General features: G+C 59.7%; 1 protein-coding gene across 1 annotated transcript in view; it reads right to left on the bottom strand.

Moving 5' to 3' along the window:
- Window positions 1-4,617: 4,617 nt before the first annotated feature.
- The window catches only part of LOC126228265 (uncharacterized), a gene marked incomplete at its 3' end in the record, with an annotated part of 56,333 nt that continues 34,847 nt past the window's right edge, over window positions 4,618-26,103 (bottom strand). The window contains exons 5-6 of the mRNA XM_049942276.1: window positions 17,670-17,815; window positions 4,618-4,765 (exon numbers count right to left, since the gene is read on the bottom strand). Of these exons, the coding sequence (XP_049798233.1) occupies window positions 4,618-4,765; window positions 17,670-17,815 (294 nt within the window). The remainder of the gene's footprint in view (window positions 4,766-17,669; window positions 17,816-26,103) is intronic.

The following is a 26,103-nucleotide window of genomic DNA, read 5'->3' as shown; positions in this document are numbered from 1 at the left end:
TCTCCGTAACGCTATCACGGTTACCACATACCCCTGTGACGAAAACGTTGGATCTTTCTCTATCTTCCTCCGTCAACCCGACCTGCTACGGGTCCCACACTGGTGGGCAACACTCACGTATGGGTCGGTCGAACGCGTGTTTCTGTAAGCCACCTCCTTTGTTGATGGACTACATTTTTTTGTTTTTGCTAAGCATTCTCCCAATGCATCTCAACCTGGTACCCGCCTTACCAACAATTTACTTTTATCTGATCATCATTCCACTTCCAAATCATTCCGCACGCCTACTCCCAGATACATATTTTACAGACGTCACAGCTACCAGTGTTTGTCCCGCTATCATATAATCAATCACACAGTAAAGGATCCTTCTTTCTGTATATTCGCAATACATTACATTTGTCTATGTTAAGGGGACAGTTGCCACTCCCCCTGCACCGGGTGCCTATCCGCTGCCGATCGTCCTGCAACCTCTCTGTATACTACATACAGCATCATCCGCGAAACGACGCATGGAACGTCCGCCACTATCTACTAGGTCATTTATATGATGTGAATTGTGAAAAAGCAATGGTCCCATAACACTCCCCCGTGGCACGCCAGGGGTTACTTTAACGTCTGTAGACGTCTGTCTCTCCATCGATAACAACATGCTGTGTTCCGTCTGCTGACATCTCTTCAATCCAGCCACACAGTTGGTCTGATATTCTGTAGACTCTTACGTCGTTGATCAGGCGACGGTGCGGAGCTGTCTCGAACGCCTTCCGGACGTCAAGGACAATGGCATCCACCTGGGAGCTTTCTGGGTCTCATGGGCAAATAAAGCGAGCCGGGTCTCACACACGATCGCTGTTTCCGGAATCCATGTTGATTCCTACATAGTAGACTCTGGAGTTTCCACAAACGACATGATACTCGAGCAAACAACATGTTCTACAACACATCGACGTCAGAGATATGGGTCTATGGTTTTGCGCATCTGCTCGACGACTGGGACTACCTGTGCTCTTTTCCAATCATTTGGAACCCTCCCTTCCTCTCCAGAGACTTGCGGTACACGGCTGTTAGGAGGGGGGCAGGTTGTTTCGCGTACCCTGTGTAGGAATCGCGAATTGGTAATCCCGTCGGGTCCGGCGGACTTTCCCATTCCTCCTTGGACACTTACTTCGATGTCAGCCAGTTTCTCGTTCGTGCGAGCATTTAGAAGACGGAACTGCAGAGTGCGGTCCGTCCTCTGTGAAACAGCTTTGGAAACAGGTGCTTAGGTATTTCACCACAGCTTTACGCGTGTCATCCTCTGTTTCAATGCCATCGCCATGCCGGAGTGTCTGGATATGCTGTTTCGAGCCACTTACCGATTCAACGCAAGACCGCAACGTCCTAGCATTTTCTGTCAACGTCGGTCGGTACATAGGGTTTGTTCTACTTTCGAATTCACTGAACGCTTCACGCATAGCCCTCCTTACGCTCACTTTGACATCGTTTAGCTTCCCGTTTGTCTCGGAGGATTTTGGCTGCGTTTTAAACTTTGGGTGAAGCTCTCTTTGCTTTCGCAATAGTTTCCTAACGTTGTTGTTGTTGTAGTAGTATACCACGGTGGGTTTTTTTTCCCATCCCTCACAGTTCTACACTCGGCACGTACCTGTCTAAAAACGCATTTTTACCATTGCCTTGCACTTTCTCCATGAACACTCAACATTGTCAGTGTCGGAACAGGCATTTGCGTTTTCATCTGTCAGGTCGTCTGGAAATCTGCCTTCTATTACTCTTGCTAGCCAAACAGATACACCGTCCTCCCTGCAACGGCCTTATGATCACTGCGTCCCTGTTCTGCACATACAGAGTCGAAACACGTTCGGGTCTGTTTGTCATCAGTAGGTCCACGATGTCATCTCCACGAGTCGGTTCTCTGTTCATTTTGCTCGAGGTACTTTTCGGACAGTGCACTCAGTATAATGTCACTCGATGCTCTCTGTCCCCCAACCACCCGTCCTGAACATCATCTGAGTGTCCCAGTCTATATCGGGTACATTGAAATCTCCACCTAAGACCCTAACATGCTGAGGAAAATGTATGTGAAATGTGTTTCCAAATCCGTCTCTCCGTTGTTCTGCCACTAATGCTGCTGCGTCGGGAGGTCGGTCAAAGGAGCCAATTATTATTAAACCTAGCTCGGTTGTTGAGTGTAACCTCCACCCACAATATTTCACAGGAACCACCCACTTCTACTTCACTACAGGATCAAAACCACTACTAAACAGCGACGAACACACCACCACCGGTTGCATGCAATCGAGCCTTTCTAAAACACCGTCCGTACCTTTGTGACAATTTCGGCAGAATTTATCCCTGGCGTCAGCCAGCTTTCTGTACCTTATAACGATTGCAGAGCTTCGGTGCTTTCTCTGTCAGCGCTTGCGGTTCCGGTACTGTACCAACGCAGCTTCGACAGTTGACAAACAATACCGATTGCTGCTTGGTCCCCGCACCCGTTGAGGCTGCTGTTGCCCCCTTTCTGTACTTGCCCAAGGCCATCTAACCTAACACAAACCGCCCAGCCCACGCCACACAACCCCTGCTACCCGTGTAGCCGCTTGTTGCGTGCAGTGCTCTCCACCTACGACTATAACATGCCTTCGACATTCGCACTGTACAACACCTTAGGTTAGGGTTGGCGTCGCTTGGGTTAGGTTAGGTTACGTTGGTTGGACGTGGGTTAGGTTAAGGGTTAAAGTTAGGTTAGGCGTCAAAGTTAGGTTAAGCGTTCGGACGTGAGGCGTCAGGTGGCCGCACCTACCTTACGGCCGGACATCTTAGGTTAGGCTAAGGGCGCCGAGGTCACGTTACGTTCACCTTCGGGCGCCACACGTAGCTGTCACAGGTAGGTCGTAGTTCGGTCGGTCGGTCGGTCGGTCGGTCGGTCGGTCGGTCGTCGGCAAGCCGCAAAAAAACTACAGACGACGTCGACAAAACCGCCGCAAGACCGAGCAGGAGGCAGATATATACCGAGCGCCAAAGAGACCGACCACACACACACACACACACACACAACAAAAAAAAAACAAAAACAAAAACACACAAAAAACACCACCCACCGGCCAAACGGGCACCACAAAACCCACAAAGCCGAGCACCACACGTCGCGACCAGAGGCAACCCCGCAACCGCAACGGCGCTTTCCGCACCGGGCCGGATGCACGTACGACAACACCGCTACCCGTACACAAGGCCTCCCATTGCACACAGCCGCTCTGTGTTCAACATCATCAATGGCGCGCCCGCGGCTCGTCGCGGTCGCAGCCATGACGCCGCCGCCACTTTTGCACCAACACATTCACGCACCGCAAAACAGCTCGCCGACCCACCGACACAGCACAGCCGACAAACAAAAACAACCGCGGCGGCGGCAACAAAACAAACAACTCGCACCAAGCGTCCGACAGAAAACAAACGGACAAGCACAGGCCTCTGCTAACGACCACGACACAGCGGCACGCTGCTCCTTTCCCGCCACTCTCGATTCACAGCGCACGCGACCCCGTCGACGACGACGACGACGACGACAACGACACGCGACGGGCTCGCTTCCCGCAACCTACACCTTTCCGCCACCGCCACTACGCACGGCTCCACCCGACGCCCGTCGCAACGGCACTACTGCACGCACTATCACCCGCCGCCGCCGCCTCTCCCCCCCTTCCCGTACACAACAACACAGCCAAAAAACACACTCACGACCCAAACATGACAACATGATGGCACGTGCATCGGCGCACACCCCCAACCAGTCACCGTCGACACAACCACACGCAAGGCACGGAAACCGGCGTCCTTCCACGTTGCCATCAAAGCAGCACAAACAACCACAGGAGGAACCACCAACAACAGCCGGCCGGCCGGCAACCACCAAACGCACATTCCCGCTCGCCACCACACACCTCTCGGCAGCCGTTTCGCAAAGACAAGACATGACGCGACATCATCGCATCACGGGCGACGCACGCACACCGACCCACTTTCCCCGCCCGTCTCTCTCTCTCTTTTTCTTCCGACGCCTTCGGCCGAGCACACACGTACGTGGCACAACGCCCAACACAGTCACACACAGTCGACAGGCGCACGCCCAGGCACGCAACGACGCAGCGCAGCAAAGGCGCCCGCGACACATACCTCCTCTCCCGTCTCGCCGCCGACCGCCAGCCAGCCACTCGCAATGTGCACTGGCCAACCGGACACACGTCCACCGCGCCGCCTCCGACCACCCGCCAGGGGGCGCTCACGTCCGCGACAACAGCGCGGCCCGCCGCCGGGCGGGCCCAGCCCGGCCCAGGCGGCGCGCGCTGCTCTGCACTCGGCGCGCCGCGCCCCACATCCTGCTGCAGACCGGGCTCGTCTCTCTGTACGCGTCTGCGTCTGCCCGCATCTCATCTTCCTGCGCATCGACACAACGAGGCCACGTGAGCAAACCCCCGTCACAACGCCACATCACGCACTGCCTTGTCGACCGCCTAAATGCACTCACCCACCAGCCATCCGCTTCGTCCTCTTCTTGCTTACTCGTTGTTCGTCGTCGTTGCTGCTGCACCAGCAGCAGCGGCGGCGGCGGCGGCAGCGCACACAGCCCCAGCCGGCCGCATCCGAGGGGGCCCCGCCGCCAGCGTCGCCTCCTTGGGCACAGGTGCGGTGCTGTGGCCGCCCATCCAACCGCATTTGCTGGCCGTCCCAGCCGCCAGGCAGGCGTTCCCACTGCCGCGCACCGCCTCTGCTGCAGAAGACGAACAAACGAAACGTACAAACATACACGCGCCCGAAGCGTGGCCACACACGGACGGGACCGACAGGCTCCAAGGCGACCAAACGATGGAAACACAAACACAAAAACAAAAGACACGCGAGCGAGCGGGCGAGCACGCAAGCAGTCGCCTCGCCTCTGTCCTCCCGCCCCCGCCCTTCTCCCCACCACATGCCCACAAACACCACCGCCTGCCCGCATCTCCACATTCGCCCCCTCCATTTGTTCCCTTGCGTTCGTTCGTTCCTTCCTTCCATGTGTCTGCGTGCGCGGCGCCTCTCCAACATCCGCCGTCCGTCCCGTTTTCGCCGTACCACACGCCACCGTCGGCGCCGCCTCGCCTCGCCTCCTCCCAGGCCACCACCGCCGCCGCCCCTGTCCGCCCCGCACACCACCATACACCGCTGCTTGTCCTGGCCGTTGCCACCAAAGGCGCCAGCCGCAAACCGCGCCAAACGCCGCAGCGCGCGTGCGTCCTTCCTTCCTTCCTTCCTTCCTTGCTTGCTTGCTTGCTTGCTTCTCCGTGCCGACGCTGCCTCTATTCCCGCACTGCGCGTACCGGAGTGACACGCGCACCCCCCTCGCGAACGCACGACTCATTGTCCTTGTTGTTTCTCCTCTTTCTTACGTCTTTGTTTCTTGTTTTTTTTTTTTGTTTTGTTTTTGTTTTTTCTTTTTCCTCCCACCGCCGCATGTGACACAATGGCCTCCCTCCCCCTTTCGTTCGTTGTCGCCGCTTTGTTTCTCTTTCCCATTGGTGCACGTCCGACGCGCTCCATTTCCACCACACCACGGCCATCGGCCTCCTCAACGGGCAGGCGCAGTGTGCCATTCTCCGGCGCCCAAGCACACCGCGCGGCTCGCTCTCCTCGCCCCCACGCCACGCCACGCCACGCCACGCCACGCCACGCCACGCCACGCCACGCAGCACAAATGCTGCCGTCTCGCAACACGACACACGGTGCGCACACCCCCGACCGCGCGGCTCTTAAAAGGCATGGCACCGGCGACATGCGCCGCCCCGGCCCGCACCCGTCGTCTCACGTTCACTGCCGGCCGCGTCTGCGGCTACAACCGCACCACAACAACGGTCCCCTCCCGGCAACACATTTGTTGCACAAACACAACCGCCGAGCGCAGCGCGAGCCACCCACACGCGCCCTCCCCGTCTTTAAAGCCTCCGCGTCTCCTTTCTCCTTTCGCGCCCCCTCCCATCTCCCGAATATGCCAGCAGCGGTGCCACTACCGCGAAACGGACACGCCTTCCGGGCCACATGCAAGGGCACGCCCACCACCAACTACTGCCATATTCGCGGACGCAGTTAGGCAACACGCAACGCACTCTCTCTCCACCTACTTTCACTCTCTCTCTCTCTCTCGTCCCTTCTCTTTAAAACACACAAACCAACCAACCAACCACGGCTAACACACTTTTTCGCGACACCTTTGACTGCCGTGACGGCAGCTATCGACCTTCTAAACACACACACACACACCCACCCACCCCTACATACACACCCTTCGCTACACCGGACAACAACAGCGTACACAACAGGAGGGCACACGAAACGGCAGGCAAGGGCAAGGCATTCTCATAGATTCCTCCTCCGAGCCATGTCGGCGAACGCTTTTTTTTTCATCCGGGAAGGCAATGCAATTCAGCCGTCGCCACGGCCGACACTTGCAGCCGCGCCGTAAACGCCTCTCAGTGCGGCTGCAATGCACGGGAACGTTCCGCTGCTATAGACAGCGCCTCTCCGTTTTTCCCTGCTTCGTTTTCCGGTGATTGCTTCTCCATTTTGTTTGTTTGTTTTATTACTTTCCGTTCCCCTCCTCCACCATTGTTTCCGTCCCCAACAGTTTTGCTCATTCCACACGTTCTGCCCAGACACGACACTCGACCGATCAAAGGTCAGCCTTTCGTCACCGTTCGCGGCGCCGACGGTGCCACAGTGCGACTGGTGTTCACACCGACACGTTGCCATGACGCCGGTGTATCGCGCCGATATTGACAGTTACTCAGAGCCGCCGGATCGGATCACATCACCGACACACCTGCCATTTCACACCGGGGGACACAGACCAACGAAACGCGTGTACGCCCATAGCCTCACGCTTACTGTACTCAACCGAACACACGTGCACCTTGAATGACGTGCGTGCGCACAACAGTCCAATCAATCATCAGTCAAACTGCAAGAAACGGCTATCATCACAAATCAAGGGCAACCGTGCGTGTCGCCTACCCCACCCGCCCGTACATTTCTTGGCGACATCGTAATGGATATGCATGATAGTACGACACGTCCATTTAAAACGTCAACCAACACACCAACGCGCCGTACAGCAAAGGGAATAGTCGACGGCAACACAACATTTCACCCTCGCCATCATGTATGATGTGACAACAGACACCCGCAGACGGCCGTAACGGTGACAGCCAACAATCAATCAATCGCGAGGACTTTCAATTGCAGTCACGTGACTAACCGGGCAGACGGAGACAAAGAAATGAATCAGCGCCACAGACAGCACCAACACCTCCTATCTATCTATCTATCTATCTATCTATCTATCTATGTGTCGACAAACAACCACGCCAGGACTCGTGCACGCATTCCACGTCACACCGGCGGCAACCAAACCCTCGCGGCCGTACCCCAGTAACCACAACCACATTCGAGACCACACCACCAGCTGCCTCGCAACCACAACCAAACCGGGTAGCTATGCCGCCCCCCTCTCACACACACACACACACACACACACAAACAATTCCGCTCTTCCCGCAAAGGCAATTTGGTGGCCCTGAAAAGGGCCGTTTTGCCGCTCTCGCAACGGAGGGAGCTTCCTTCCTTCCAAGAGCCGAAGTAACAACCTCCCCTCCTTACTTGGAGCTCGTGTACTTGGTCACCGCCTTCGTGCCCTCGCTCACGGCGTGCTTGGCCAGCTCGCCAGGCAGCAAGAGCCGCACAGCCGTCTGGATCTCGCGGGACGTGATGGTCGAGCGCTTGTTGTAGTGCGCCAGGCGAGACGCCTCGGCCGCAATGCGCTCGAAAATGTCGTTCACGAAGCTGTTCATGATGCTCATCGCCTTCGACGAGATGCCCGTGTCGGGGTGCACCTGCTTCAGCACCTTGTAGATGTAGATGGCATAGCTCTCCTTCCTCTTGCGCTTCTTCTTCTTGTCGCCCTTCGAAATGTTCTTCTGCGCCTTGCCGGCCTTCTTGGCGGCCTTCCCGCTAGTCTTGGGCGGCATCTCGAACGTACAACAACAAGCAGCAAGCGCTCCGCTCTAGTCAGCGTCTCCCCACACAGTGGCACCCGCCGCTACCGCAACACCGCACCTTTACCAGCTCGCCCTGTTGCGGCCGCCGACCAATGGGGCGCGCGCGCAACCGGCCGCCGCACCCGAGCCCATAAAGGGACCCCCACCCCGCCGCCGCCGGCACACGCACGCACTCCGCTGCTCGACTCGCTGCGGCTCGCACCGTTACGGTTACGTGTTTCACGCTTACGCCACTAGCCAAACGCCATGTCCGGACGCGGAAAGGGAGGCAAAGTCAAGGGCAAGTCAAAGTCCCGCTCAAGCAGGGCTGGGCTCCAGTTCCCGGTCGGCAGAATCCACCGCCTCCTGCGCAAGGGAAACTACGCCGAGCGCGTCGGCGCCGGGGCGCCCGTCTACCTCGCCGCCGTCATGGAGTACCTCGCGGCTGAGGTGCTCGAGCTGGCCGGAAACGCGGCCCGCGACAACAAGAAGACGCGCATCATCCCGCGCCACCTGCAGCTCGCCATCCGCAACGACGAGGAGCTCAACAAGCTCTTGTCGGGCGTCACCATCGCACAGGGTGGTGTCCTGCCCAACATCCAGGCCGTCCTGCTGCCAAAGAAGACCGAGAAGAAGGCCTAAACAGGGACCGCGGCGCTGCGCTTGCGTGCTCCCTGCACGCAAACGCAAACGCGCCTTTGCCTTGCCGGCTCGCCTCACAACAATCGGCCCTTTTCAGGGCCACCACACAAACCTACGTCCAAAGCAAAGTTTCCGTCGTCCTCGCCGCACTTTACAACAACGTCCACAGTCATTCATTCGCAGCCGGCGCCGGCGCACGTCCGCCATCTTGTCCACAGCCCGTGTGGCCGAACACACACACACATTTTTTCTGCACCCCTCCACGCACGCACAGTCGCGTTCCAAACAACGACAACGACATCAATACACCAATAATGTGATGTGATCATTGTTAATATGTTCATAATTAAAAGAGCGCGCGCGACACACACACAGCGCGTAACGGCCCGACGACGGACGACACGCGGGGCCGCCGCGCGCGCTCTCCAAACACACAGGCACAGCACAAACCAAACCAAACAGCTGATCCGATCGATGGTCCCGGCCCGCGCCACAAACAAACCACGCACACACCGGACTCAGCCGCGCCCTCCCGCATCCATCACACACACACGTCACGTCGAATCTCCAAACGGAACGCACGCACGCAAAGCAACAGAGGCGCACAACAACAACAAACACAGAGGCAGGCAGGCAACACAGACCCTTTCGCACTTTTCAATTTCCGAACAGTGTGGTGGCCCTGAAAAGGGCCGTTTTTCGTCTCTCCCACCAAGCACGGGCAACGGCACGGCCGCGGGAAGGCCACAGCACAGCACACCGGCTGCCTGCCTAACCGCCGAAACCGTACAGGGTGCGCCCCTGCCTCTTCAGGGCGTACACCACGTCCATGGCCGTCACAGTCTTGCGCTTGGCGTGCTCAGTGTACGTCACCGCGTCGCGGATCACGTTCTCCAGGAACACCTTCAGCACTCCGCGGGTCTCCTCGTAGATCAGACCAGAGATGCGCTTCACGCCGCCCCTGCGAGCCAGGCGGCGGATGGCGGGCTTCGTGATGCCCTGGATGTTGTCGCGCAACACCTTGCGGTGCCGCTTGGCGCCACCCTTCCCCAGCCCCTTTCCTCCCTTGCCGCGGCCTGTCATTCTTCCTCCTCCTCAAGCAAAAAAAGCACAAGCGGCAGCTCCTCACCCGGCGCTAGCGAGTCGGCTACGGTGCGCCGTGAGCGCGCGCCGCCCCCCTATATAGACTCTGGCCCGCCCTCCCCCCACCACGCGCACCGAGGGCATATAAGCGCAGCGCGGGCCCGCGCGGGCCCGTTGTCAAGGCAGCACCGGACGCTTCGCTACCGCACGCACCGCTAACCGCTATGGCCCGCACAAAGCAAACGGCCCGCAAGTCCACCGGCGGAAAGGCGCCGCGCAAACAGCTCGCCACCAAGGCGGCGAGGAAGAGCGCGCCCGCCACCGGCGGCGTCAAGAAGCCCCACCGCTACAGGCCGGGCACCGTCGCCCTGCGAGAAATCAGGCGCTACCAGAAGAGCACAGAGCTGCTCATCCGCAAGCTGCCGTTCCAGCGCCTAGTGCGCGAGATCGCCCAGGACTTCAAGACCGACCTGCGCTTCCAGAGCTCCGCAGTCATGGCCCTGCAGGAGGCCAGCGAGGCCTACCTCGTCGGCCTCTTCGAAGACACCAACCTGTGCGCAATCCACGCCAAGCGCGTCACCATCATGCCCAAGGACATCCAGCTCGCGCGCCGCATCCGCGGCGAGCGCGCCTAAACCGCTTAGCCGCGGCACGGCACCGCACGCGCGCAACACAAAAACGGCCCTTTTCAGGGCCACTAACATCTCTCCGTCGCGAGCAAAACTTTTGTCGGTCTTGCCGCCCAGCCTCTCTCTCTAGCCCCGTTAAAACAACCACCACAATTCCCACCCTCCCGTCCACAGCCGCTCTCGCCAACAATCACATTCGACGTCATCAACACCCCACCCCCTTCAGTACACACACACACACACACACACACAAACAAACAGCCGGACGACGTCACCCACGGGTGGCTGGCCGCCGCCGTCTCCGAGGCGCCACCGCGCCTTCCCAATTCCCGCCGGCCACTTCCACGTCTCAACGTCTCCCTTTCAGAGACAGAGGACACACACACACAAAAACAAGACGCGCCATCCGCAAAGCAAGCAGAGTCTCCAGAAACATGAGAAACCAACCGTCGGCCGCCGCACAAAATACAAAACACAAAACAAAAAAACGGCCACAACCGCTCCGCTACCGCGCGCCGCCGCCTACCGCCACCGGCCCCACAATCCATCCACCACGGCACGCAAACAGTACCCACAAGGGTCATACAGAAACGCCACACAAACATCAACCAACCACACACACACACACACACACACACCGGCGCATGCACGCACGGCCACCCAAACAACACAACACAACGCGCCAGGCACGACAATCAACGCCTTCCCGACGTCCTCTGATGGCCCTGAGAAGGGCCGTTTTGGGCCGCGCGCAGCCGTGCCATCGCGCGCCACTAGACGACGCGGGGGAGGGGGGTGGGGGACGACGGGGTCAAGCGCCAGCCCTTCCCCTTTCCTTTCTTTACTTTACTTCACTTCACTTCTTCTTCTTGGGCGACGCCTTCGCCTTAGACGGCGTCGTCGCCTTCTTCGGGCGCGGCGCCTTCGGCTTCTTCGTCGGAACCTTGGCGGCCTTCTTCGCCTTCGACGGCGACTTGGCCTTGGCCGGCTTGGCCGCAGCCGCCTTCTTCGCACCCGCGGGAGCCGCCGACGCCGCAGACGCCTTCTTGGCGGCGCCCGCCTTCCGACCGGTCGCCGCCTTCACGCCACCAGCCTTCTTTGCGCCGGCCGCACGGGCGCCCTTCTTCTCCTTGCTGGCCGGAGCGGCGCGCTTCTTCTTCGCACCGCCGGCACGGGCCTTGCCGCCCTCGGCCGCCCCGCCGCCGGCGCCGGCAAGCTTGAAAGAGCCGGACGCGCCCTTCCCCTTCGTCTGCACCAGCTCGCCAGCCACGACGGCCGACTTGAGGTACTTCTTGATAAAGGGCGCCAGCTTCTCCGCGTCCAGCTTGTAGTGCGCGGCAATGTACTTCTTGATCGCCTGCAGCGACGAGCCGCCGCGCTCCTTCAGACTCTTGATGGCGGCCGTCACCATCTCAGAGGTGCGCGGGTGCGCAGGCTTGGCGCGCGGCTTCTTCGCAGACGCCGCAGACTTGGCCTTCTTCGTCGTGCCGGTGGCGGCGGGTGCCGCAGCAGTCTCGTTCGTAGCCGCCTGATCTGCCATTATTTCGACGGACGACGCGCGTACGCACACGAGAGCGAGAGCGAGAGCGGCAGGCGGCAAGCACGGCGGCAGAGAATAGCCGCCGCGCCGCCAGGCCCAGCCAGTGTCGCGGGCGGGCGCGGACGGCCGAGAGAGCGGCCGCCACTCTGCGCGCCGCCGCGCCGCGCCTCCCGCGCTTGCTACCGCCCAACGTCCGACAGCCTGTGCGGACCAGCCCCAAACCTGCGCCGCAACCACCCGCGCCGTTCAAACCACCGAGGATGGGGCTACACACGGCCACACCACAGTCGCCAACCAGTCGCCACGGCAGCGCCGCAAACCACGGCCAAACTGCAGCTACCGCGCGCTACAGCCTGGCTCGGCCCGCCGAGAATCGCCGCCCCCGCCCACATGCCGCCCCCACAGCCCCAGCCGACGACCCGCCACAATGGCCAAACCTTCGGCAAAACTGCCACACCGTCGCCGCGCCAGCCCGGCCAGCGCGGCCGCCGCCACAGCCACACAAGCGGAGGCGTGCGGCGATGCCGGCCGTGCAAACGCACCTCCGCCGCCCCATCGCCCTCCCACCGTTTCCCGATCGGCCCGCAGCCGTCGGGCCACCTCGCCCGCCAACATTCGCGCCCGTTTCTCACAAAATTGCCCGCCGCAAAGAAAACGGGCGCCGCCTGCGCAACATCGGCACCGGCCAACCGAGCGCCGCCGCCCCTCGCCGCTTACGCGAGGGGGGCTGACCGCCGTCCGCAACGACAGACACACCGCATCTGCCTTCAAGCACACACGACAGCCGACCTCCTACATTTGTACGCCGCAAGCCACCCAACGGTGTGTGGCGGAGGGCACTTTACGTGCCACTGTCATTACCACCCTTTGCCGTTCCAGTCGCGTATGTTACGCGGGAAGAACGACTGTCTGAAAGCCTCCGTGCGCGCTCGAATCTCTCTACTGTTACATTCGGGATCTCCTCGGGAGGTATATACGTACGGGGAAGCAATATGTTCGATACCTCATCCGGAAACGCACCCTCTCGAGAAAAACCTGGCGAGCAAGCTACACCGCGATGCAGGGCGCCTCCCTTGCAGAGTCTGCCACTTAGCCATCTCCGTAACGCTATCACGGTTACCACATACCCCTGTGACGAAAACGTTGGATCTTTCTCTATCTTCCTCCGTCAACCCGACCTGCTACGGGTCCCACACTGGTGGGCAACACTCACGTATGGGTCGGTCGAACGCGTGTTTCTGTAAGCCACCTCCTTTGTTGATGGACTACATTTTTTTGTTTTTGCTAAGCATTCTCCCAATGCATCTCAACCTGGTACCCGCCTTACCAACAATTTACTTTTATCTGATCATCATTCCACTTCCAAATCATTCCGCACGCCTACTCCCAGATACATATTTTACAGACGTCACAGCTACCAGTGTTTGTCCCGCTATCATATAATCAATCACACAGTAAAGGATCCTTCTTTCTGTATATTCGCAATACATTACATTTGTCTATGTTAAGGGGACAGTTGCCACTCCCCCTGCACCGGGTGCCTATCCGCTGCCGATCGTCCTGCAACCTCTCTGTATACTACATACAGCATCATCCGCGAAACGACGCATGGAACGTCCGCCACTATCTACTAGGTCATTTATATGATGTGAATTGTGAAAAAGCAATGGTCCCATAACACTCCCCCGTGGCACGCCAGGGGTTACTTTAACGTCTGTAGACGTCTGTCTCTCCATCGATAACAACATGCTGTGTTCCGTCTGCTGACATCTCTTCAATCCAGCCACACAGTTGGTCTGATATTCTGTAGACTCTTACGTCGTTGATCAGGCGACGGTGCGGAGCTGTCTCGAACGCCTTCCGGACGTCAAGGACAATGGCATCCACCTGGGAGCTTTCTGGGTCTCATGGGCAAATAAAGCGAGCCGGGTCTCACACACGATCGCTGTTTCCGGAATCCATGTTGATTCCTACATAGTAGACTCTGGAGTTTCCACAAACGACATGATACTCGAGCAAACAACATGTTCTACAACACATCGACGTCAGAGATATGGGTCTATGGTTTTGCGCATCTGCTCGACGACTGGGACTACCTGTGCTCTTTTCCAATCATTTGGAACCCTCCCTTCCTCTCCAGAGACTTGCGGTACACGGCTGTTAGGAGGGGGGCAGGTTGTTTCGCGTACCCTGTGTAGGAATCGCGAATTGGTAATCCCGTCGGGTCCGGCGGACTTTCCCATTCCTCCTTGGACACTTACTTCGATGTCAGCCAGTTTCTCGTTCGTGCGAGCATTTAGAAGACGGAACTGCAGAGTGCGGTCCGTCCTCTGTGAAACAGCTTTGGAAACAGGTGCTTAGGTATTTCACCACAGCTTTACGCGTGTCATCCTCTGTTTCAATGCCATCGCCATGCCGGAGTGTCTGGATATGCTGTTTCGAGCCACTTACCGATTCAACGCAAGACCGCAACGTCCTAGCATTTTCTGTCAACGTCGGTCGGTACATAGGGTTTGTTCTACTTTCGAATTCACTGAACGCTTCACGCATAGCCCTCCTTACGCTCACTTTGACATCGTTTAGCTTCCCGTTTGTCTCGGAGGATTTTGGCTGCGTTTTAAACTTTGGGTGAAGCTCTCTTTGCTTTCGCAATAGTTTCCTAACGTTGTTGTTGTTGTAGTAGTATACCACGGTGGGTTTTTTTTCCCATCCCTCACAGTTCTACACTCGGCACGTACCTGTCTAAAAACGCATTTTTACCATTGCCTTGCACTTTCTCCATGAACACTCAACATTGTCAGTGTCGGAACAGGCATTTGCGTTTTCATCTGTCAGGTCGTCTGGAAATCTGCCTTCTATTACTCTTGCTAGCCAAACAGATACACCGTCCTCCCTGCAACGGCCTTATGATCACTGCGTCCCTGTTCTGCACATACAGAGTCGAAACACGTTCGGGTCTGTTTGTCATCAGTAGGTCCACGATGTCATCTCCACGAGTCGGTTCTCTGTTCATTTTGCTCGAGGTACTTTTCGGACAGTGCACTCAGTATAATGTCACTCGATGCTCTCTGTCCCCCAACCACCCGTCCTGAACATCATCTGAGTGTCCCAGTCTATATCGGGTACATTGAAATCTCCACCTAAGACCCTAACATGCTGAGGAAAATGTATGTGAAATGTGTTTCCAAATCCGTCTCTCCGTTGTTCTGCCACTAATGCTGCTGCGTCGGGAGGTCGGTCAAAGGAGCCAATTATTATTAAACCTAGCTCGGTTGTTGAGTGTAACCTCCACCCACAATATTTCACAGGAACCACCCACTTCTACTTCACTACAGGATCAAAACCACTACTAAACAGCGACGAACACACCACCACCGGTTGCATGCAATCGAGCCTTTCTAAAACACCGTCCGTACCTTTGTGACAATTTCGGCAGAATTTATCCCTGGCGTCAGCCAGCTTTCTGTACCTTATAACGATTGCAGAGCTTCGGTGCTTTCTCTGTCAGCGCTTGCGGTTCCGGTACTGTACCAACGCAGCTTCGACAGTTGACAAACAATACCGATTGCTGCTTGGTCCCCGCACCCGTTGAGGCTGCTGTTGCCCCCTTTCTGTACTTGCCCAAGGCCATCTAACCTAACACAAACCGCCCAGCCCACGCCACACAACCCCTGCTACCCGTGTAGCCGCTTGTTGCGTGCAGTGCTCTCCACCTACGACTATAACATGCCTTCGACATTCGCACTGTACAACACCTTAGGTTAGGGTTGGCGTCGCTTGGGTTAGGTTAGGTTACGTTGGTTGGACGTGGGTTAGGTTAAGGGTTAAAGTTAGGTTAGGCGTCAAAGTTAGGTTAAGCGTTCGGACGTGAGGCGTCAGGTGGCCGCACCTACCTTACGGCCGGACATCTTAGGTTAGGCTAAGGGCGCCGAGGTCACGTTACGTTCACCTTCGGGCGCCACACGTAGCTGTCACAGGTAGGTCGTAGTTCGGTCGGTCGGTCGGTCGGTCGGTCGGTCGGTCGGTCGTCGGCAAGCCGCAAAAAAACTACAGACGACGTCGACAAAACCGCCGCAAGACCGAGCAGGAGGCAGATATATACCGAGCGCCAAAGAGACCGACCACACACACACACACACACACACAACAAAAAAAAAACAAAAACAAAAACACACAAAAAACACCACCCACCGGCCAAACGGGCACCACAAAACCCACAAAGCCGAGCACCACACGTCGCGACCAGAGGCAACCCCGCAACCGCAACGGCGCTTTCCGCACCGGGCCGGATGCACGTACGACAACACCGCTACCCGTACACAAGGCCTCCCATTGCACACAGCCGCTCTGTGTTCAACATCATCAATGGCGCGCCCGCGGCTCGTCGCGGTCGCAGCCATGACGCCGCCGCCACTTTTGCACCAACACATTCACGCACCGCAAAACAGCTCGCCGACCCACCGACACAGCACAGCCGACAAACAAAAACAACCGCGGCGGCGGCAACAAAACAAACAACTCGCACCAAGCGTCCGACAGAAAACAAACGGACAAGCACAGGCCTCTGCTAACGACCACGACACAGCGGCACGCTGCTCCTTTCCCGCCACTCTCGATTCACAGCGCACGCGACCCCGTCGACGACGACGACGACGACGACAACGACACGCGACGGGCTCGCTTCCCGCAACCTACACCTTTCCGCCACCGCCACTACGCACGGCTCCACCCGACGCCCGTCGCAACGGCACTACTGCACGCACTATCACCCGCCGCCGCCGCCTCTCCCCCCCTTCCCGTACACAACAACACAGCCAAAAAACACACTCACGACCCAAACATGACAACATGATGGCACGTGCATCGGCGCACACCCCCAACCAGTCACCGTCGACACAACCACACGCAAGGCACGGAAACCGGCGTCCTTCCACGTTGCCATCAAAGCAGCACAAACAACCACAGGAGGAACCACCAACAACAGCCGGCCGGCCGGCAACCACCAAACGCACATTCCCGCTCGCCACCACACACCTCTCGGCAGCCGTTTCGCAAAGACAAGACATGACGCGACATCATCGCATCACGGGCGACGCACGCACACCGACCCACTTTCCCCGCCCGTCTCTCTCTCTCTTTTTCTTCCGACGCCTTCGGCCGAGCACACACGTACGTGGCACAACGCCCAACACAGTCACACACAGTCGACAGGCGCACGCCCAGGCACGCAACGACGCAGCGCAGCAAAGGCGCCCGCGACACATACCTCCTCTCCCGTCTCGCCGCCGACCGCCAGCCAGCCACTCGCAATGTGCACTGGCCAACCGGACACACGTCCACCGCGCCGCCTCCGACCACCCGCCAGGGGGCGCTCACGTCCGCGACAACAGCGCGGCCCGCCGCCGGGCGGGCCCAGCCCGGCCCAGGCGGCGCGCGCTGCTCTGCACTCGGCGCGCCGCGCCCCACATCCTGCTGCAGACCGGGCTCGTCTCTCTGTACGCGTCTGCGTCTGCCCGCATCTCATCTTCCTGCGCATCGACACAACGAGGCCACGTGAGCAAACCCCCGTCACAACGCCACATCACGCACTGCCTTGTCGACCGCCTAAATGCACTCACCCACCAGCCATCCGCTTCGTCCTCTTCTTGCTTACTCGTTGTTCGTCGTCGTTGCTGCTGCACCAGCAGCAGCGGCGGCGGCGGCGGCAGCGCACACAGCCCCAGCCGGCCGCATCCGAGGGGGCCCCGCCGCCAGCGTCGCCTCCTTGGGCACAGGTGCGGTGCTGTGGCCGCCCATCCAACCGCATTTGCTGGCCGTCCCAGCCGCCAGGCAGGCGTTCCCACTGCCGCGCACCGCCTCTGCTGCAGAAGACGAACAAACGAAACGTACAAACATACACGCGCCCGAAGCGTGGCCACACACGGACGGGACCGACAGGCTCCAAGGCGACCAAACGATGGAAACACAAACACAAAAACAAAAGACACGCGAGCGAGCGGGCGAGCACGCAAGCAGTCGCCTCGCCTCTGTCCTCCCGCCCCCGCCCTTCTCCCCACCACATGCCCACAAACACCACCGCCTGCCCGCATCTCCACATTCGCCCCCTCCATTTGTTCCCTTGCGTTCGTTCGTTCCTTCCTTCCATGTGTCTGCGTGCGCGGCGCCTCTCCAACATCCGCCGTCCGTCCCGTTTTCGCCGTACCACACGCCACCGTCGGCGCCGCCTCGCCTCGCCTCCTCCCTCCTCCCAGGCCACCACCGCCGCCGCCCCTGTCCGCCCCGCACACCACCATACACCGCTGCTTGTCCTGGCCGTTGCCACCAAAGGCGCCAGCCGCAAACCGCGCCAAACGCCGCAGCGCGCGTGCGTCCTTCCTTCCTTCCTTCCTTCCTTGCTTGCTTGCTTGCTTGCTTCTCCGTGCCGACGCTGCCTCTATTCCCGCACTGCGCGTACCGGAGTGACACGCGCACCCCCCTCGCGAACGCACGACTCATTGTCCTTGTTGTTTCTCCTCTTTCTTACGTCTTTGTTTCTTGTTTTTTTTTTTTGTTTTGTTTTTGTTTTTTCTTTTTCCTCCCACCGCCGCATGTGACACAATGGCCTCCCTCCCCCTTTCGTTCGTTGTCGCCGCTTTGTTTCTCTTTCCCATTGGTGCACGTCCGACGCGCTCCATTTCCACCACACCACGGCCATCGGCCTCCTCAACGGGCAGGCGCAGTGTGCCATTCTCCGGCGCCCAAGCACACCGCGCGGCTCGCTCTCCTCGCCCCCACGCCACGCCACGCCACGCCACGCCACGCCACGCCACGCCACGCCACGCCACGCAGCACAAATGCTGCCGTCTCGCAACACGACACACGGTGCGCACACCCCCGACCGCGCGGCTCTTAAAAGGCATGGCACCGGCGACATGCGCCGCCCCGGCCCGCACCCGTCGTCTCACGTTCACTGCCGGCCGCGTCTGCGGCTACAACCGCACCACAACAACGGTCCCCTCCCGGCAACACATTTGTTGCACAAACACAACCGCCGAGCGCAGCGCGAGCCACCCACACGCGCCCTCCCCGTCTTTAAAGCCTCCGCGTCTCCTTTCTCCTTTCGCGCCCCCTCCCATCTCCCGAATATGCCAGCAGCGGTGCCACTACCGCGAAACGGACACGCCTTCCGGGCCACATGCAAGGGCACGCCCACCACCAACTACTGCCATATTCGCGGACGCAGTTAGGCAACACGCAACGCACTCTCTCTCCACCTACTTTCACTCTCTCTCTCTCTCTCGTCCCTTCTCTTTAAAACACACAAACCAACCAACCAACCACGGCTAACACACTTTTTCGCGACACCTTTGACTGCCGTGACGGCAGCTATCGACCTTCTAAACACACACACACACACCCACCCACCCCTACATACACACCCTTCGCTACACCGGACAACAACAGCGTACACAACAGGAGGGCACACGAAACGGCAGGCAAGGGCAAGGCATTCTCATAGATTCCTCCTCCGAGCCATGTCGGCGAACGCTTTTTTTTTCATCCGGGAAGGCAATGCAATTCAGCCGTCGCCACGGCCGACACTTGCAGCCGCGCCGTAAACGCCTCTCAGTGCGGCTGCAATGCACGGGAACGTTCCGCTGCTATAGACAGCGCCTCTCCGTTTTTCCCTGCTTCGTTTTCCGGTGATTGCTTCTCCATTTTGTTTGTTTGTTTTATTACTTTCCGTTCCCCTCCTCCACCATTGTTTCCGTCCCCAACAGTTTTGCTCATTCCACACGTTCTGCCCAGACACGACACTCGACCGATCAAAGGTCAGCCTTTCGTCACCGTTCGCGGCGCCGACGGTGCCACAGTGCGACTGGTGTTCACACCGACACGTTGCCATGACGCCGGTGTATCGCGCCGATATTGACAGTTACTCAGAGCCGCCGGATCGGATCACATCACCGACACACCTGCCATTTCACACCGGGGGACACAGACCAACGAAACGCGTGTACGCCCATAGCCTCACGCTTACTGTACTCAACCGAACACACGTGCACCTTGAATGACGTGCGTGCGCACAACAGTCCAATCAATCATCAGTCAAACTGCAAGAAACGGCTATCATCACAAATCAAGGGCAACCGTGCGTGTCGCCTACCCCACCCGCCCGTACATTTCTTGGCGACATCGTAATGGATATGCATGATAGTACGACACGTCCATTTAAAACGTCAACCAACACACCAACGCGCCGTACAGCAAAGGGAATAGTCGACGGCAACACAACATTTCACCCTCGCCATCATGTATGATGTGACAACAGACACCCGCAGACGGCCGTAACGGTGACAGCCAACAATCAATCAATCGCGAGGACTTTCAATTGCAGTCACGTGACTAACCGGGCAGACGGAGACAAAGAAATGAATCAGCGCCACAGACAGCACCAACACCTCCTATCTATCTATCTATCTATCTATCTATCTATCTATGTGTCGACAAACAACCACGCCAGGACTCGTGCACGCATTCCACGTCACACCGGCGGCAACCAAACCCTCGCGGCCGTACCCCAGTAACCACAACCACATTCGAGACCACACCACCAGCTGCCTCGCAACCACAACCAAACCGGGTAGCTATGCCGCCCCCCTCTCACACACACACACACACACACACACACACACACACACAAACAATTCCGCTCTTCCCGCAAAGGCAATTTGGTGGCCCTGAAAAGGGCCGTTTTGCCGCTCTCGCAACGGAGGGAGCTTCCTTCCTTCCAAGAGCCGAAGTAACAACCTCCCCTCCTTACTTGGAGCTCGTGTACTTGGTCACCGCCTTCGTGCCCTCGCTCACGGCGTGCTTGGCCAGCTCGCCAGGCAGCAAGAGCCGCACAGCCGTCTGGATCTCGCGGGACGTGATGGTCGAGCGCTTGTTGTAGTGCGCCAGGCGAGACGCCTCGGCCGCAATGCGCTCGAAAATGTCGTTCACGAAGCTGTTCATGATGCTCATCGCCTTCGACGAGATGCCCGTGTCGGGGTGCACCTGCTTCAGCACCTTGTAGATGTAGATGGCATAGCTCTCCTTCCTCTTGCGCTTCTTCTTCTTGTCGCCCTTCGAAATGTTCTTCTGCGCCTTGCCGGCCTTCTTGGCGGCCTTCCCGCTAGTCTTGGGCGGCATCTCGAACGTACAACAACAAGCAGCAAGCGCTCCGCTCTAGTCAGCGTCTCCCCACACAGTGGCACCCGCCGCTACCGCAACACCGCACCTTTACCAGCTCGCCCTGTTGCGGCCGCCGACCAATGGGGCGCGCGCGCAACCGGCCGCCGCACCCGAGCCCATAAAGGGACCCCCACCCCGCCGCCGCCGGCACACGCACGCACTCCGCTGCTCGACTCGCTGCGGCTCGCACCGTTACGGTTACGTGTTTCACGCTTACGCCACTAGCCAAACGCCATGTCCGGACGCGGAAAGGGAGGCAAAGTCAAGGGCAAGTCAAAGTCCCGCTCAAGCAGGGCTGGGCTCCAGTTCCCGGTCGGCAGAATCCACCGCCTCCTGCGCAAGGGAAACTACGCCGAGCGCGTCGGCGCCGGGGCGCCCGTCTACCTCGCCGCCGTCATGGAGTACCTCGCGGCTGAGGTGCTCGAGCTGGCCGGAAACGCGGCCCGCGACAACAAGAAGACGCGCATCATCCCGCGCCACCTGCAGCTCGCCATCCGCAACGACGAGGAGCTCAACAAGCTCTTGTCGGGCGTCACCATCGCACAGGGTGGTGTCCTGCCCAACATCCAGGCCGTCCTGCTGCCAAAGAAGACCGAGAAGAAGGCCTAAACAGGGACCGCGGCGCTGCGCTTGCGTGCTCCCTGCACGCAAACGCAAACGCGCCTTTGCCTTGCCGGCTCGCCTCACAACAATCGGCCCTTTTCAGGGCCACCACACAAACCTACGTCCAAAGCAAAGTTTCCGTCGTCCTCGCCGCACTTTACAACAACGTCCACAGTCATTCATTCGCAGCCGGCGCCGGCGCACGTCCGCCATCTTGTCCACAGCCCGTGTGGCCGAACACACACACACATTTTTTCTGCACCCCTCCACGCACGCACAGTCGCGTTCCAAACAACGACAACGACATCAATACACCAATAATGTGATGTGATCATTGTTAATATGTTCATAATTAAAAGAGCGCGCGCGACACACACACAGCGCGTAACGGCCCGACGACGGACGACACGCGGGGCCGCCGCGCGCGCTCTCCAAACACACAGGCACAGCACAAACCAAACCAAACAGCTGATCCGATCGATGGTCCCGGCCCGCGCCACAAACAAACCACGCACACACCGGACTCAGCCGCGCCCTCCCGCATCCATCACACACACACGTCACGTCGAATCTCCAAACGGAACGCACGCACGCAAAGCAACAGAGGCGCACAACAACAACAAACACAGAGGCAGGCAGGCAACACAGACCCTTTCGCACTTTTCAATTTCCGAACAGTGTGGTGGCCCTGAAAAGGGCCGTTTTTCGTCTCTCCCACCAAGCACGGGCAACGGCACGGCCGCGGGAAGGCCACAGCACAGCACACCGGCTGCCTGCCTAACCGCCGAAACCGTACAGGGTGCGCCCCTGCCTCTTCAGGGCGTACACCACGTCCATGGCCGTCACAGTCTTGCGCTTGGCGTGCTCAGTGTACGTCACCGCGTCGCGGATCACGTTCTCCAGGAACACCTTCAGCACTCCGCGGGTCTCCTCGTAGATCAGACCAGAGATGCGCTTCACGCCGCCCCTGCGAGCCAGGCGGCGGATGGCGGGCTTCGTGATGCCCTGGATGTTGTCGCGCAACACCTTGCGGTGCCGCTTGGCGCCACCCTTCCCCAGCCCCTTTCCTCCCTTGCCGCGGCCTGTCATTCTTCCTCCTCCTCAAGCAAAAAAAGCACAAGCGGCAGCTCCTCACCCGGCGCTAGCGAGTCGGCTACGGTGCGCCGTGAGCGCGCGCCGCCCCCCTATATAGACTCTGGCCCGCCCTCCCCCCACCACGCGCACCGAGGGCATATAAGCGCAGCGCGGGCCCGCGCGGGCCCGTTGTCAAGGCAGCACCGGACGCTTCGCTACCGCACGCACCGCTAACCGCTATGGCCCGCACAAAGCAAACGGCCCGCAAGTCCACCGGCGGAAAGGCGCCGCGCAAACAGCTCGCCACCAAGGCGGCGAGGAAGAGCGCGCCCGCCACCGGCGGCGTCAAGAAGCCCCACCGCTACAGGCCGGGCACCGTCGCCCTGCGAGAAATCAGGCGCTACCAGAAGAGCACAGAGCTGCTCATCCGCAAGCTGCCGTTCCAGCGCCTAGTGCGCGAGATCGCCCAGGACTTCAAGACCGACCTGCGCTTCCAGAGCTCCGCAGTCATGGCCCTGCAGGAGGCCAGCGAGGCCTACCTCGTCGGCCTCTTCGAAGACACCAACCTGTGCGCAATCCACGCCAAGCGCGTCACCATCATGCCCAAGGACATCCAGCTCGCGCGCCGCATCCGCGGCGAGCGCGCCTAAACCGCTTAGCCGCGGCACGGCACCGCACGCGCGCAACACAAAAACGGCCCTTTTCAGGGCCACTAACATCTCTCCGTCGCGAGCAAAACTTTTGTCGGTCTTGCCGCCCAGCCTCTCTCTCTAGCCCCGTTAAAACAACCACCACAATTCCCACCCTCCCGTCCACAGCCGCTCTCGCCAACAATCACATTCGACGTCATCAACACCCCACCCCCTTCAGTACACACACACACACACACACACACAAACAAACAGCCGGACGACGTCACCCACGGGTGGCTGGCCGCCGCCGTCTCCGAGGCGCCACCGCGCCTTCCCAATTCCCGCCGGCCACTTCCACGTCTCAACGTCTCCCTTTCAGAGACAGAGGACACACACACACAAAAACAAGACGCGCCATCCGCAAAGCAAGCAGAGTCTCCAGAAACATGAGAAACCAACCGTCGGCCGCCGCACAAAATACAAAACACAAAACAAAAAAACGGCCACAACCGCTCCGCTACCGCGCGCCGCCGCCTACCGCCACCGGCCCCACAATCCATCCACCACGGCACGCAAACAGTACCCACAAGGGTCATACAGAAACGCCACACAAACATCAACCAACCACACACACACACACACACACACACACACCGGCGCATGCACGCACGGCCACCCAAACAACACAACACAACGCGCCAGGCACGACAATCAACGCCTTCCCGACGTCCTCTGATGGCCCTGAGAAGGGCCGTTTTGGGCCGCGCGCAGCCGTGCCATCGCGCGCCACTAGACGACGCGGGGGAGGGGGGTGGGGGACGACGGGGTCAAGCGCCAGCCCTTCCCCTTTCCTTTCTTTACTTTACTTCACTTCACTTCTTCTTCTTGGGCGACGCCTTCGCCTTAGACGGCGTCGTCGCCTTCTTCGGGCGCGGCGCCTTCGGCTTCTTCGTCGGAACCTTGGCGGCCTTCTTCGCCTTCGACGGCGACTTGGCCTTGGCCGGCTTGGCCGCAGCCGCCTTCTTCGCACCCGCGGGAGCCGCCGACGCCGCAGACGCCTTCTTGGCGGCGCCCGCCTTCCGACCGGTCGCCGCCTTCACGCCACCAGCCTTCTTTGCGCCGGCCGCACGGGCGCCCTTCTTCTCCTTGCTGGCCGGAGCGGCGCGCTTCTTCTTCGCACCGCCGGCACGGGCCTTGCCGCCCTCGGCCGCCCCGCCGCCGGCGCCGGCAAGCTTGAAAGAGCCGGACGCGCCCTTCCCCTTCGTCTGCACCAGCTCGCCAGCCACGACGGCCGACTTGAGGTACTTCTTGATAAAGGGCGCCAGCTTCTCCGCGTCCAGCTTGTAGTGCGCGGCAATGTACTTCTTGATCGCCTGCAGCGACGAGCCGCCGCGCTCCTTCAGACTCTTGATGGCGGCCGTCACCATCTCAGAGGTGCGCGGGTGCGCAGGCTTGGCGCGCGGCTTCTTCGCAGACGCCGCAGACTTGGCCTTCTTCGTCGTGCCGGTGGCGGCGGGTGCCGCAGCAGTCTCGTTCGTAGCCGCCTGATCTGCCATTATTTCGACGGACGACGCGCGTACGCACACGAGAGCGAGAGCGAGAGCGGCAGGCGGCAAGCACGGCGGCAGAGAATAGCCGCCGCGCCGCCAGGCCCAGCCAGTGTCGCGGGCGGGCGCGGACGGCCGAGAGAGCGGCCGCCACTCTGCGCGCCGCCGCGCCGCGCCTCCCGCGCTTGCTACCGCCCAACGTCCGACAGCCTGTGCGGACCAGCCCCAAACCTGCGCCGCAACCACCCGCGCCGTTCAAACCACCGAGGATGGGGCTACACACGGCCACACCACAGTCGCCAACCAGTCGCCACGGCAGCGCCGCAAACCACGGCCAAACTGCAGCTACCGCGCGCTACAGCCTGGCTCGGCCCGCCGAGAATCGCCGCCCCCGCCCACATGCCGCCCCCACAGCCCCAGCCGACGACCCGCCACAATGGCCAAACCTTCGGCAAAACTGCCACACCGTCGCCGCGCCAGCCCGGCCAGCGCGGCCGCCGCCACAGCCACACAAGCGGAGGCGTGCGGCGATGCCGGCCGTGCAAACGCACCTCCGCCGCCCCATCGCCCTCCCACCGTTTCCCGATCGGCCCGCAGCCGTCGGGCCACCTCGCCCGCCAACATTCGCGCCCGTTTCTCACAAAATTGCCCGCCGCAAAGAAAACGGGCGCCGCCTGCGCAACATCGGCACCGGCCAACCGAGCGCCGCCGCCCCTCGCCGCTTACGCGAGGGGGGCTGACCGCCGTCCGCAACGACAGACACACCGCATCTGCCTTCAAGCACACACGACAGCCGACCTCCTACATTTGTACGCCGCAAGCCACCCAACGGTGTGTGGCGGAGGGCACTTTACGTGCCACTGTCATTACCACCCTTTGCCGTTCCAGTCGCGTATGTTACGCGGGAAGAACGACTGTCTGAAAGCCTCCGTGCGCGCTCGAATCTCTCTACTGTTACATTCGGGATCTCCTCGGGAGGTATATACGTACGGGGAAGCAATATGTTCGATACCTCATCCGGAAACGCACCCTCTCGAGAAAAACCTGGCGAGCAAGCTACACCGCGATGCAGGGCGCCTC

This window comes from Schistocerca nitens, unplaced genomic scaffold, assembly GCF_023898315.1.
Source record: "Schistocerca nitens isolate TAMUIC-IGC-003100 unplaced genomic scaffold, iqSchNite1.1 HiC_scaffold_353, whole genome shotgun sequence".
NCBI lineage: Eukaryota > Metazoa > Arthropoda > Insecta > Orthoptera > Acrididae > Schistocerca > Schistocerca nitens.
The sequence above is the reverse complement of the archived record's forward strand: the minus strand, read 5'-3'. Positions and strand labels throughout refer to the sequence as shown.